A 13245-nucleotide genomic window follows, 5' to 3' on the forward strand; every position below is an offset into this window, starting at 1 on the left:
AAATCCAAGAAAGAAATAATAGCATAAGAAAAGATAAAAAGAAATATGTTTATGAAAAAAGAAATTGCTGAAAATAATGCTACATTTAATGAAAGTTGAGACTTTATTAGAGCTTTGCGTGTTTTTTTCTAATTATAGTGTGCATTCTATTCATCATTGCAAGTAAAACTATCATCCGTTGTTTGATTGTGTAACTTTCTCACTTGATGTTCTTTAATTCGTTAGTCGTGAGTAATATGCAACTTTAGTTGAATAAATGTCTCAACCCCAATAAATTGAGCTAATCCTTTCCGTGAGAAGAAATCTTTGAACAATCTCCCTGGCGATGATAGCGTGAGACACTAGCAGTGTCAGTTAACTTAAGTACACTAGAATTAATTGTACTACCTCTCTTCTCGTTTTCTTCCTGAAAAAGAAAAAATATTTTATGCTTCGTCTTTTATTCAATTAATCTTATTTACGGTTATTCCTAATCTAAGTGATTAGGAACAAAAATCTCTCCTCTCACGATTGATTTTTACATAAAAAAGTTCAGGAGGTTGATTAAACAGTTGGTTAAGAGAACATCGCGTCTAAAAAGTTTTTATTGCTCATTTATTTTTTTTTAAATGGACCAACATACTCATGATTGTTGTTACCAAATGCGTCGGAGTCAAGACACGAGCGCAACAGGTTCGCGGCCGCAAATCTAGTTTCTTAATCGCCGGCTCGAGTTCCGTCAGACGCGCAGAAGGCAAAAGTAAACCCGCGACGGTGTCCGCCATTTTTTTCTGTCCGTTCCACAGCGCTGATTACGTTCATGACTTACCTTAGAATAAATTACTTTGTCATGACGCCTACGTACCTACTTTAATCCCGAGCTTAGAGCCAGACACATTTTGTTAACATGTTTTAGCCACAGATAAGATTATCCAATTAATTCTTAAAAGTATTAAGTTTTAAAATGCACAAAAGAGGATTATGAGTTTTCAGTTTGAGTTGTTCAGTTGACGAAAGATTTAGTGACCAAAAATTAAATATTGAAAGAAACCTTTATGTATTAAAATTAATAAACAGGTTAGACGCTAATATCCATCGCATAAAATAGTGAATGGTTATACCATTGAGGGTACTCCTATAAATTCACATAAATACCGTACCGTACCTGATCGCTGAAGGGAAAAGCCCTTACTTATATTGTACGTAGATGAACGTTTAAGTACTCTAGTACATTTTCTTACAATTTTCGGGTTTTCAAACATTTTGAATTTAGATTAAAACGATTGAGTGAGTTGGAGAGATCGCGGCGCGCGCGCCATCGTCCGCCACGCCAGTCAGCCGCCGCTCCCCGCCGTGTGCGCGTGTCTCGACAGTGTCAGGTACACCTGCCGTCTGCCGCGACGCAAACACAACGACCGTTATCGTCCTAAATGACAGCCTAATGGACGAACGGAAAGGTAGTCTATGCATGCCTGTGTCGTTTATGTGAACTCTTTGTGGAGTGCAGTGTTGTGTTCATGTTGATATGGAGGAGGTTCGAATATCGGATTGGCCCGAACCACCGGGTTCGCATGCATGGCTGCCCGCTTATGGTTTCCAGCATGACTTATTGGATAAAGATGACTTTTTTGGTTCAAATGGTGAGTTTTCGCAAGTTAGGGTTCGATAAACTCTGAATAAGAACTATGACAATTGAGTCGAAGTAACAAAAAGCATGTTTCTATGAAAATGCGTTTATGTTATGTTTTAGACCTGTGCAACATTTACATTTTCAAGTTTGCTTTGTTCGTTGTATTAAGTGTTAAAATGTTTGTTTCTGGCACGACTTTTTTCTTTTTACTCACTTAACACAAATGAAATTAAAACCCTATTGTTACGGTAGGTGGGTTTGGCTCATGATGTTGTAATTTTTTTTATTGTAGATCGTACAAACAAAAAGGTACGATAAGAATCGTTTCGTTAGCCTGGAAACTAATTTAAAAAATGAACAATAGCTGCACTTTATTATTTTTTCGATAAAGCTGCCAATTAGAACATAGTTTGATTAAACACAACATTCGAGTTATACTTTACATCATGTACATAAATATGTTAAGTACATAAAAATTTTGCTAGGAAAAGTCGTAGTGATAAAGTTGAAGTAAAATAACATAAATCATAACTGTATAAAAGTAATATTTCATTTGCCGACAGCTGTCTATTGATTTTTTAAATTTTTTATAACGAATGACTCATGCGAATTTCATGTAAAATTTAAATAATATGTTCTTTAATAATATTCTAAGTGTACATAACTTGAATTGAAATAGAGAGTGCGATTGTGAAACGGAAATGACTACAATTATTCATTCTAATACAACATTTTTTATTGCATATTTCTTATTTCGCAGAGAAAATTGCTCCGTGAAAGTATTCAATTATAAGTGGTATTAGTTGGTCGTGGTTTTAGATTATTTATTAGTAAAATGATTTCGTAGTTTATTGTTTTCTGGTAGCATTCGCATATTTACAACTCACTATGATTTTACAATTTATTTGCGAAAAATCTGTTTAATTGAGACAAGCACACTTTTACCGAGCTTACAATCTTAGTAGTTATCTCAAATTCACCTCAATTCAATATTTGGTTGATCATACGTTAAATTCATCGAATTGAAATTAAAAATAATTAGTGTAAACGCTCTGAGATTCGAACTTTTCACAACGTATGTATAAGTTGTAGGTATTATACGCCAGGTTACAACGCCCGATTTAATACACAATGAAATATCTTGCTTATTTATGTAGCTGTTACTTTAAATATTTATGAGAAAACTATATTTCTTAATGTCTCATTAATTAAACAATATTATTCAGATTGCGCATGTTGTGACTCACATGCACGAAGTTTTCAATTCAAATTTAATAATGTTATTCTTTGAAACCTTAACTCGATGCAACGATGCATGTCTGGCCAGTAATACTTTAATAACAAGGAGGTCTTACAAGTGTGTACTCTTTGGGCGGTTATTTCTGACGCCAAATGAAGGAAATTCAATAAAAGGGCAATGTCACAGCAGAACAGCACTAAGGTTTATTCTAATAAATGTACCAATTACTTTTTTATCAAATTAGCTTAATAAAATTCCTAATTAGGTTCAATTTTGCCGTTACTAAACTCCCATACGGGCAATAATAGTACGTGTACAAAAATGTACAATATATATTTGTATGGAATAAACTAAGAATGGAATTGCTAGATTTATAATACGCGTACACCACATTTCTACTAACATTATTGCACCTGGCAACCCTAAGTTCGAGCAGCTGACGGAGCATTATCACCTTTACGTTACACAAATATTTGTGTCTAGTGGCGTCAATTTGAATAACGCTAGAAATGTTTGCAACATTGCAAACTTCGATACCAAAATTAAAACACTGTTCTAAATTTAAATTTATCGCAGTTTGTTGTTTTTTTTATTATAATTTCATTTAGATTTCACGTGTAGTTGCCGCGATTTTCAATTGTTTTATATCTTTTATTCCAGTAAGAATAACTTGACTAGTGAAATATGATAAAGATTACCAAGTCAGGTTGACGCCCGAGTAAAAAAAAAATTACAAATAAATTATATAACATAATTAAATGGTTATTTTTGCTCATTACACTGATCTCACATGTATAAAAACACAAAGAATGAGTGCGACTAAAACAAAAAGTCAAAGACAAAATTGAATGAAACTCTGAGATATATGAAGGCAGTCGCGCGGGCCTTATAAATTCCGTTGCACGTTTATGTGAGGGGAGGCATGCAGTCAAACTAGTCCCCCTTCCCCCGTCCCCGGCCCTAAAGGTCACTTCTTATCCGGCGGTCGCGCGCCGCGCCGACATGTGCTTTAGAAAGGACTCCGTCAAAAGATGCGTTCAAGGCTGTCCCTGAGCTTTGCACGTAATATGTAAAATTAACAGTCTTTGCAGCTGCTATTTGTCTGCACATGGCTTTCAAATGTGTGGGGGAAGCCAAAGACAGTTTACATTTTTACAAATATACATAAAAAGCATTGAATGTATAAATCTATGATATTGTTCAGGTACATTATAAGGTGTGATATGAACCTATTATTCTTTATATGATTCCGATTTTTTTTTTGGAATTTTTCAAGGGAGTAAACATTCTTGAAATGTTAACGAGATAACAAAAAATATGAAAAATCCACGTAAATCCATATTATCTAAGTGACTTGTATCTTTATTATGTGTCACAAAAAGTACATGAGAAATATATCAACGACATGAGACCATCTAGCAACTTAATCGTTGCCATTCTCTTTATTGTTCAGATTCGCAATAGCCATCCAAATACTTGAACCATTGTTTAGAGGTTTTCGATCGTTTTTAAGGACCGATGTTTTCGTTTTACGTGAGACATGGATGACAGAATCGAGTCATTGAGAATAAAACGAGATCGTTTTGTTTCACCGATAGTGACACAACCTTGATATGTTACGATTGACATTTTGATAAAGATTTCGTGCAGATAACATAGAATGCTGTCAGCTGAAAGATTAGACTTTTGTTGAAGTCTGTTGATACGATAAATGTTTGGCTATTTTTTGTTTGCAATATAAAAATATTTAAATAACAAAATAATTTAAATACGTTTGTAATCTAGGTCTCAATCTAACATTACTTTGAGAATTCTATAAACGAGGCCATAACAAGAACCAAAAAGCCAAGTATCTGGGGCGGCCGTTAAGACATTACAAATCGCAGTGTATATTAAAATGTTTCTGTAATTTCATGGTAACGATATTAATTAAAGCCGGCACCGTGTCGCACGCTACGAGTTATTGCAGTAACTTCGACACTATCTTTAGTGGAACCAAACATAAAAATAATATGACCGTTCTGATGGGGAGTTAAGTTAAAGAGACTATTTTCACTGACGCGACCGCGACTGCTATGCAAAATCACAACGAATAGTGGAACTCGGCAAAAAACCCACCTTAAGTCACGTAACTAGAGTTTGCCATATGAAGTTTATCTTTATCGGAATTCATAAGGAACCAGGAACGACCTAAACTTATCAATATAAGCCATGATAGAGTAATGTAATGTTTAATGTTAGTTTAAAAAAAACATCAATTACACAATAAAAAATTATAATTATCGTGTGTTGATAAGTATATCGGTGCGCAGAATTCTGAGCTATAAGTTCGATGCATAATTTTATATTAACCTTGACTTCTCTTTTAAATATACTTTGATAACATATAGATAGTACATTAACTATAAATAATACATAATAATTACAATTGTGTTTTTAAATCACGAAAACTACACGTGTTATCATTGGTTACTGAGGTCATAATCCCTTTTTAAAATATATTGTTGTGTCAAAGAAAATGAGATGTATGACGATATGTTTTGTATAGAGATTTTTGTCTCGGAAACCAATTAAGTATTCGTTTTAATTTTTTCGTCTTAATATTTTTTTAAAACCTAGTGCAAACGAATAGTTTGGTTGGTTTTATAATTGGTTTTATTTAGAAAACCTGACAAGAGGAGGGATTCTTCATATATTTTTAGCATTTAAATCTATATTATGAATGAAAACTATGTTTAATAACGTGCATACAAATTCGCCTATGCAATGTGTATTACTTTGAATTGATAAGAAATTACTGGTTGCTAACAAAATCGCTATACTAACCTTTTACTGCAATAATTTTATAGCTAACACGAGGCAATCGCCGTGTTCTCACCGACTACCAATCTCACGTACAAGACAGAAACTTTCATATCGCAAGTTTTGATGTGTTGATTGACTATAAAATGCGCTTGTGCATCCGTTGACTGACTTTCAAAACATCTTACAAGAACTCGGTATATCGACGGGTTTTCACTGTTAAAACACTTGTTTAAAACATTTTCGTTGTCATCATATTTCTCATTGAAAAAAAGATGTTCCAATTCTATGTGCAACTGACTTGTAAATAATGGATATGTTTTTTTTTCATTCTTGGATATGTTCAATTATTAGTTGTTGCAATGATGGACTCCAATAACCCATTTTATGTGATATTACATTTAAAACATGTAAATTAACTTTCACACGTAAAATTATATTTCTTATATGATGTTTATTTAATTCAACTGTTAAAATATCTAACTTTCTACATGAAATATGTAAACAAAAAGTATAAGAAAGTTAATTCAAGCAATGACTATGGAAATGTCCGTCCGTTGACTTCAAAAGTTTCCGCTAATACACGTCACGTAAGTCATTATCTATTCCACTATACGTGAAACGAAGCATTATAGTAATGCTAGTAAAAAATAGCAATATATTTTTTTTAATAATAAGTGTCAAATGAACAAACAGCCACTTAATGTTGCTCGAATTGCGAAGTGACCGCTACCCATCTGCAATTATTTAAAAGTTTGCAGATGACTTGCCTACCTTAAATAGTCACTAAGTACACTGCAGTAGATTCTAATTTATGAATGTATACGACTTCATTGCTTTGACTTACGTCCATCGAATGATCTACTTATAGAGAGTTTTTATCATAAAAGCTGTTTAGACTCGGCCATATTTGACATTTTCTCTACTTAAGTTCTCAGAAACATTAATTTATGTGTCCGCATGACTGTACTTTATATTTCGTGTGTTAAATCATAATGAGTCATGATGGCAACACTGAATAAATTAAAAAGATAAAAACAAACCAGTTGAAGTGGTGAAGGTCTCACGGGCTGTCAACGGCCCTTGTATAGGTGGGACCGGCTTTCGTTTGCTCTAGCCCTGCTTTTCGGGTCAAGCGTTACTTTACATGCAAAGTTCTCGTCATAAATTATTATTTTTTAAATTAAAAAAAATGTTTTTATTGTCCTAAAGAAATGAACATAATATTTTACTTGATAAGGATACATTTTAAAAATATATCAACTTTTGCTTTTCGGAAACTTATTAGGATGTGTGTTTATTTTTTATTTCTTTATACTTTCTTTATTTTTTTTTTTTTTTCTATCTTGTGTTTGGTAAACGAATTTACGGATACCAATATCATAGATTAAAAAAATACGCATTTTTATAACGGTAAAAAAGTGAAAAAATAATCAAACCAAAACTTTATCCCGCATATGTTTCGTTACTTATTTAGTTACTATTCTTCTGTATTTTAATTGTTTACAAATCGTGTTTCAGTATACGATTTCACTAGATACAAGGCTAACTTTTTATGTCCAATCATTTGTCGATTACAACTAAATAGAACCTCGTTAAGATACGTGAAGGTAATCGAGAGTAAATACCTCTGATCGGATAACTGCTTGCGTGCTAAAAATTACCAAAGGTGCTGTGGTTATTTTTTTTTATATTTTACTAAATGCTTCTGTAACACCATGGTGATGTTAGACTATAATAGCAAAAATAATTTAAACTAATGTTTTTAGACTGAAAAAAGTTAAAGGCCTTATCTCCTTTAGCTTCTTCTCTTTCTACATTCCCCTTTATTTTAATTATATAACATTAGCTACGCAATTAATTTGCGCAGATATTCACATAATATGTATAAATCGGACTAGTTATAGGCCCTTTAAATAAGTAACAATCGTTTACTTCTTCGTGGATAATAAAATATAAGTTTGTAATATCAAATATCTTGGCGGTTGACTGCGTATTACCTACCGCTACCCTCTTTCCTCATCCCGATACAAATAAAATTGTGTTCTGCGCACCGATTCTCGCCAAGTTAACAGCCGGAAAGATATTTGTATAGAATTATACTTCGATATTTGTACATTGTATACCGTTGGCTGGTAATTATAAAACAATCATGGGTGGTCAATTTGTTAGAGTGTTAGAGGTCACGTCTACTTGGCAGTGCTGCCTAGATAAAACATATTACAAATTCGTCTCGGTACTGCCGTATAGCATTATTATTATTCTTCATTACTACTATCTTAAAATCCCTGCAATAAATATCGTTTTATTTTTATAAGAGAACAAGCTATAGCCCGGGATCCGTCAGCGTGGAATAAAAAAAAACTTTATTAGTAGCCTATGTGTCCTTCAAGACTATATTCTACATCTAAGCCGTTTGCCGTTTTGGAGATACCTTGTAACAAACATCCATCCTTTATCAATTTAAACTTTCGCATTTATGGTAGTAGTTCTAAACTTTCGCATTTATAATATTAGTAAGATGTCGCAATAAACTTTCCAATTTAAAATAGTTCCAAATTCTGTTTCAGAAGCATCGTTTTTATAGATTATATTTATCTACAAACAGTTTGTGACATAGCTATTTGTGGTTGGTATTTGCGGTAAAAAGCAATTAGTATTACCACAGATAATACAATACTGTACAGTATTACATCAATGAGTCACTGAACCAAGCGGATAATACGAAACGACTAGCGGTTATGTTAAGAACTAGTAATTATTTGTTGTTAATAAATCGAACCTTGGCGCTACAATATCTAATATATAAAATTGTCGTGTCACAGTTTTCGTTCCCGTACTCCTCCGAAACGGCTTGACCGATTCTCATGAAATTTTGTGAGCATATTGAGTAGGTCTGAGAATCGGCCAACATCTATTTTTCATACCCCCCCCCCCAATTTTTTTAACTGCGCGCGGACGGAGTCGCATGCGACAGCTAGTAGGTTATAGGATTATCAATGACAATAAAACGTGTGACATATGAAAGCTATTTATTAGACTCGTATTAAGTTGTGCGGTTTTAATTTGAAAGACAGAATGCCAAAGTTGGCATAAAATTTGCAAATATAATCGCACTCATTAAACTGTACGCATAACCCTATTTTTATATTCTTTTGTTTTTTGTTTGTATTTGAAATTATGCACAACCCTAATATCCACAACCTTTTTAATGACGTCATTTATTTGTTGTGTATGCTAATGATATCAGAATGCAGTCAAGTTGTCCTTTCTATACGTCTATTATACCAGCAGCTGTTGTGTACCGTTTGTGAATGGCATTTGTTTATCTATGCGATTGTACAATTAATATGAATATAAATAAACTAATTATTTGGTATTAACAAAGATAATATTTTTATATCTTTGATAACATCATTGTATCATATAGACAAGTAAGGGAAGGATCGATTAAGTACCTACACTCAAGAGCAAAAAAAAAATCAAATCAGCCAGTACATACGCACAGTCAGTAAATACGGTTTTAAATGTCTCTAAGAGACAACAATGTCCATCTTTGAGCTTATTATATTCCAGTTTTTTTTAAATTTTACATCTCTGCTGAGATTTAAGGCCAGACATTATGATATCACTTACTACTACTAGTATTAAGTTTGTTACCATAAAAGTAAACACATCGTAGGCTTTCAGTATATTCTTTAGAAGTGGCATTTCTCTTTTAACGTGATGTTTTCGACTTTCTTTAATAACAAAATTACGTCTGCGTGTCGACCGAACTCGTATAACCAGTTTCACTGGCGCTTCTCAAACTGCTACTTTATAGATGAGGTTAAACTGTTTGAATGCGGTGTATAGCTCCCACTGTTGCCCTGCTTACTAAAATGTGGGCGTCATTTCTTTTAATAGGAGAAATCTTAGATATAACAATCATTTACACACACCTCAACTCACGCCTGTAATCCAGAGGGGTAGGCAGAGATCATGGACCTCCATTTGGCGTGGCCAAACGAACCACCGCAATCAACTTTTCGCCAAATCGGGAGACGGAACGTGATGGGTGGTGAGCCGCGTCGCCGCCTTTTTCTCCTGGGAATTCACACATATCTTTAAAAATTTCTTTTTGTTGATATGCGCGTATTGCATTCACTATGTTTACCTTCACCGTAAGAACATTGGTACATGGCGGTATTCGAACCCAGGACCTGCAGATTACAAGTCGCTTGATTTTGACGCTCTTCGGGCACAATTCGTGACTACTAATACTAAATAGTATGGTTAGATCGAATAACATTTAAGAATATTAACAAGCGGATCATTTTTGATATCTTAAAATGGTATATGTAGAAATTCGGGTTCATTCATATGGAAGTGAAGTTTGTTGTTATATTTAGTTGATACCTTTTACGATTGTGTGTGGGAGGGTGGGTAAGCTTTGGTTTGATGCGATGATGTCATTCGGAATGTATTTTTAAAATTTACAACATTTTATATAGAAAATGTAAAGTCTACAACTTAAAAGTTCAGTAAGGCACCTAAATTTAAAGCTTGCATAATAAATAATGGTTGTCAAACAGACAAAGACTTTCTCCATTAAACTAATTTCTTGGTTGTAACTTCGCGAAACCATTTAAATATAACACTGCCGTTTATCTTGTACATACTTACCTATGATACGTCGGTAACTAATAACTTAAAGTCTAAATGCTGACTAGTTAATAGTTAAACATAGCTCAAATGTACGAAAGAAAGTATGACTAGGATGAAAATCTGACAACTATTAGATAGTAAAAGTCCATTACTGTTGTTAAAGTAAGATTTCAAATCTTCCGGTATCTTTACAACGTAAAAGCACCTTCATTACTTTAATAATTGCGTCATCGAAACAAAAAAAAACATTGTGGTAGTCACAAGATTGTAGATAGCGTTTTGTAAAGTAAATGCAATGCGGAAATAGTTACTGTTTCATTTTTATACACTCACTATTTATGTAATGTGCTAAAATTAACGCAACTATACCGTGAATGGTTACGTCATTAATATATAGTGTGGAAGCCTGTTACTATTGTTTTCAGATTCCTTGGCGTCTCTTAACTTCGTGCGTTTTGATGTGAAAAACACAATTTTTGGTGTAGCGGGATGCGGGGGAGAGCACCGCAGCGCGCTAATGGCCTTAGGCCACCAAGATATTTGATAAATGTAATATTAAACACGATATTATAATACACACTTGTCTACCAACAATTTTCTATTCTCATCACGAAAGTTTCACACGATAAAATTATTTTGTTAAAAACTAAAGACATAAAAAAAAGTTCGTTAGTAGCGGTAAACGCTCGTGATCTTTTCTACGTTTTGCATTCCAAAGCGACATCCACTGTGATAACAGTTTTACCTGCATCCAAGTGAAACGTTAGATAAAACTATCTTTTACTTTCGAAGAACGAAATAAATTTTAAATTACCAACATATTTTAAGATACAAGTGTTAGAAAAAAGCAGGTATGGACAAATAGTCTTTTAAGACGAATTATCTAGTCTTTACCTATTTATTCGTCCGTTAGACGAATAAATAAAGCGTGGAATTCCATTTAGCCAAAATTAGATTATAAAACAAAACATCAGGAATTAGACCGAGTTTAAGAAACGACAATTGAAGAATGTGACTTGATTGACACCACCCACTTAATAATAGGATGGTGAGACAGTCATACACCCATGCAACCCTCCTGTCATTCGGGCAAAATCTAGTGCGAGCTGTGATCATAGTAAATGGATGAAGTCTGGCTTAACCTAAAACCACAGGTACAAACACGTAGATGTGATTAGTTGGCTTGCATTTATATTGTAAATCAATCAAAGCACTGTTATTTATCAAAATAACTCGTAACTTGTATTCAATAAATATTTAGGTTATTTGTGAACGTAGAATATTTGTCGTTTGTAATTTGAACGCAACAATTAATTTCAAATACAACAAGCAAACTTTAAAAAATGAATGAATAAAAATTTCTACATATATTGCGACGACTTAATTCCATAAAATTACGGCTAGAATATATCGATATTTATTTTACAATATCATAGTTTTTTATTTCTTAATATTCTCGCAAGCTGGTGAAGGTACGCGGAACTGAGATGTTCTTGTTTTTACGCGCGTTAAAGATGCGCTTTACATAACGACAGAGTTGCAGAGAGACATGAAGATATCTTCATTGACAACCTGCCAATGCTTCAACTTAATATGTTATTTTACGTCGTTACTAAGATAAGAAGTAAAATGATCGACGGAAGCGATATGAGTACAATTATTACTTATTTAACTTACTACTAAATATCTTTTAAGAGCCGTGAATCATATGGTTTTGGCGGTGACAAATACCTGCACAAATATCTGTCTAAAAATATCAGTCAAGCGAAAATAGCAAAAACAATCTTATCTTTAATTTATTTATTTAATTTATAAACACATATTTTAAAACCATAGAACAATGTTAACTGCTTAAAAGGATATGCTATTAGAAACTATTCGTAGAAACACTACAGCTTATGTTAAGCTTCGAACAAAACATCAAAGAGATAAGATACCGCCGTTAAGCTTTACCTCCGCCCAAGCAAATTAAGATCTTAATCGCTGGTAATAAGGTCCTCATTTACATAGAATTTGGTGAATAGTAGTGAAATCAAGTTAGCAACTTATCTACAATCGCATTCCTATAAGGATGACGTCTAAGAGCAAGAATGTATCTTACTCCAGCTAGTAGAGTACGTAATGTTGTCTATACGTATTTCTAAGTATTATAAAATTCAAACTTTATGGTCGCTCGTGATTAACTACAAGCGCATGTCTGCCTACTGATGGTTTAGCAAGTGTGCAAAAGCTATCTATTTAGGTTACCTATAATTGTGTTCTGTGCGATATTCCGAGGCGCCATAAAGTTTGGATGGCACTATACGTCTAGTGAGCGGGTAGTGTGCACACTAAGACATACACGAGATGTTACGTAAGTTTGAATGAACCGGCTACTGATCGTGGTGTGTTTTGTATATTATCTACATTGCTTTTTATGTGTGTTTATATATAATTTGTATAATATTATTATTATACTGTATAATTTATTGTATATTTTTGTAACTTCTTGAATACTTTTCTTAAGTTCCAGATAAAATGTTATAACACAAACGCAATGTTCATTTACGCACTTTAGGATGAGAAGTGAAAGACCTCGTTCACAACCCTGTAAGTTGTAAATAAATAATATCTAAACATCAGCTATCGATTAAAAATATAGACAATCTGTTATGGTTTCTATTGGTGCCGTTTATATCGGAAGCGATATAAACCATTAAAGTATCGACACTAAATCTGAAGTAAGTTATCTGTATGGAATATTACAGTATAGTTAAAATCCTTATAAACCGTATGTACATTTATACCGCATGCCTTTAGAGAACGGACGTAGAACTAAGCGTTTATAAAAAACAGCCGCGTGTTACAAAGTGTGTGTTTATGATCGATGTACAAAACACAAGCTGTAGCGATCAAAGTTATTCTAATAGAAATAATAATAGTACGTTGTAGACGCGCACATAGATAT

General features: G+C 33.3%; 1 protein-coding gene across 1 annotated transcript in view; it reads left to right on the plus strand.

Moving 5' to 3' along the window:
- Positions 1-1325: 1325 nt before the first annotated feature.
- Positions 1326-13245, plus strand: part of LOC106719700 (uncharacterized protein C6orf132 homolog) — a 63408-nt gene continuing 51488 nt past the window's right edge. The window contains exon 1 of the mRNA XM_045686666.1: positions 1326-1619. Coding sequence (XP_045542622.1) covers positions 1505-1619 — 115 coding nt within the window. The 5' untranslated portion in view covers positions 1326-1504. The remainder of the gene's footprint in view (positions 1620-13245) is intronic.

This window comes from Papilio machaon, chromosome 3 (genome assembly GCF_912999745.1).
Source record: "Papilio machaon chromosome 3, ilPapMach1.1, whole genome shotgun sequence".
NCBI classification, from domain to species: domain Eukaryota; kingdom Metazoa; phylum Arthropoda; class Insecta; order Lepidoptera; family Papilionidae; genus Papilio; species Papilio machaon.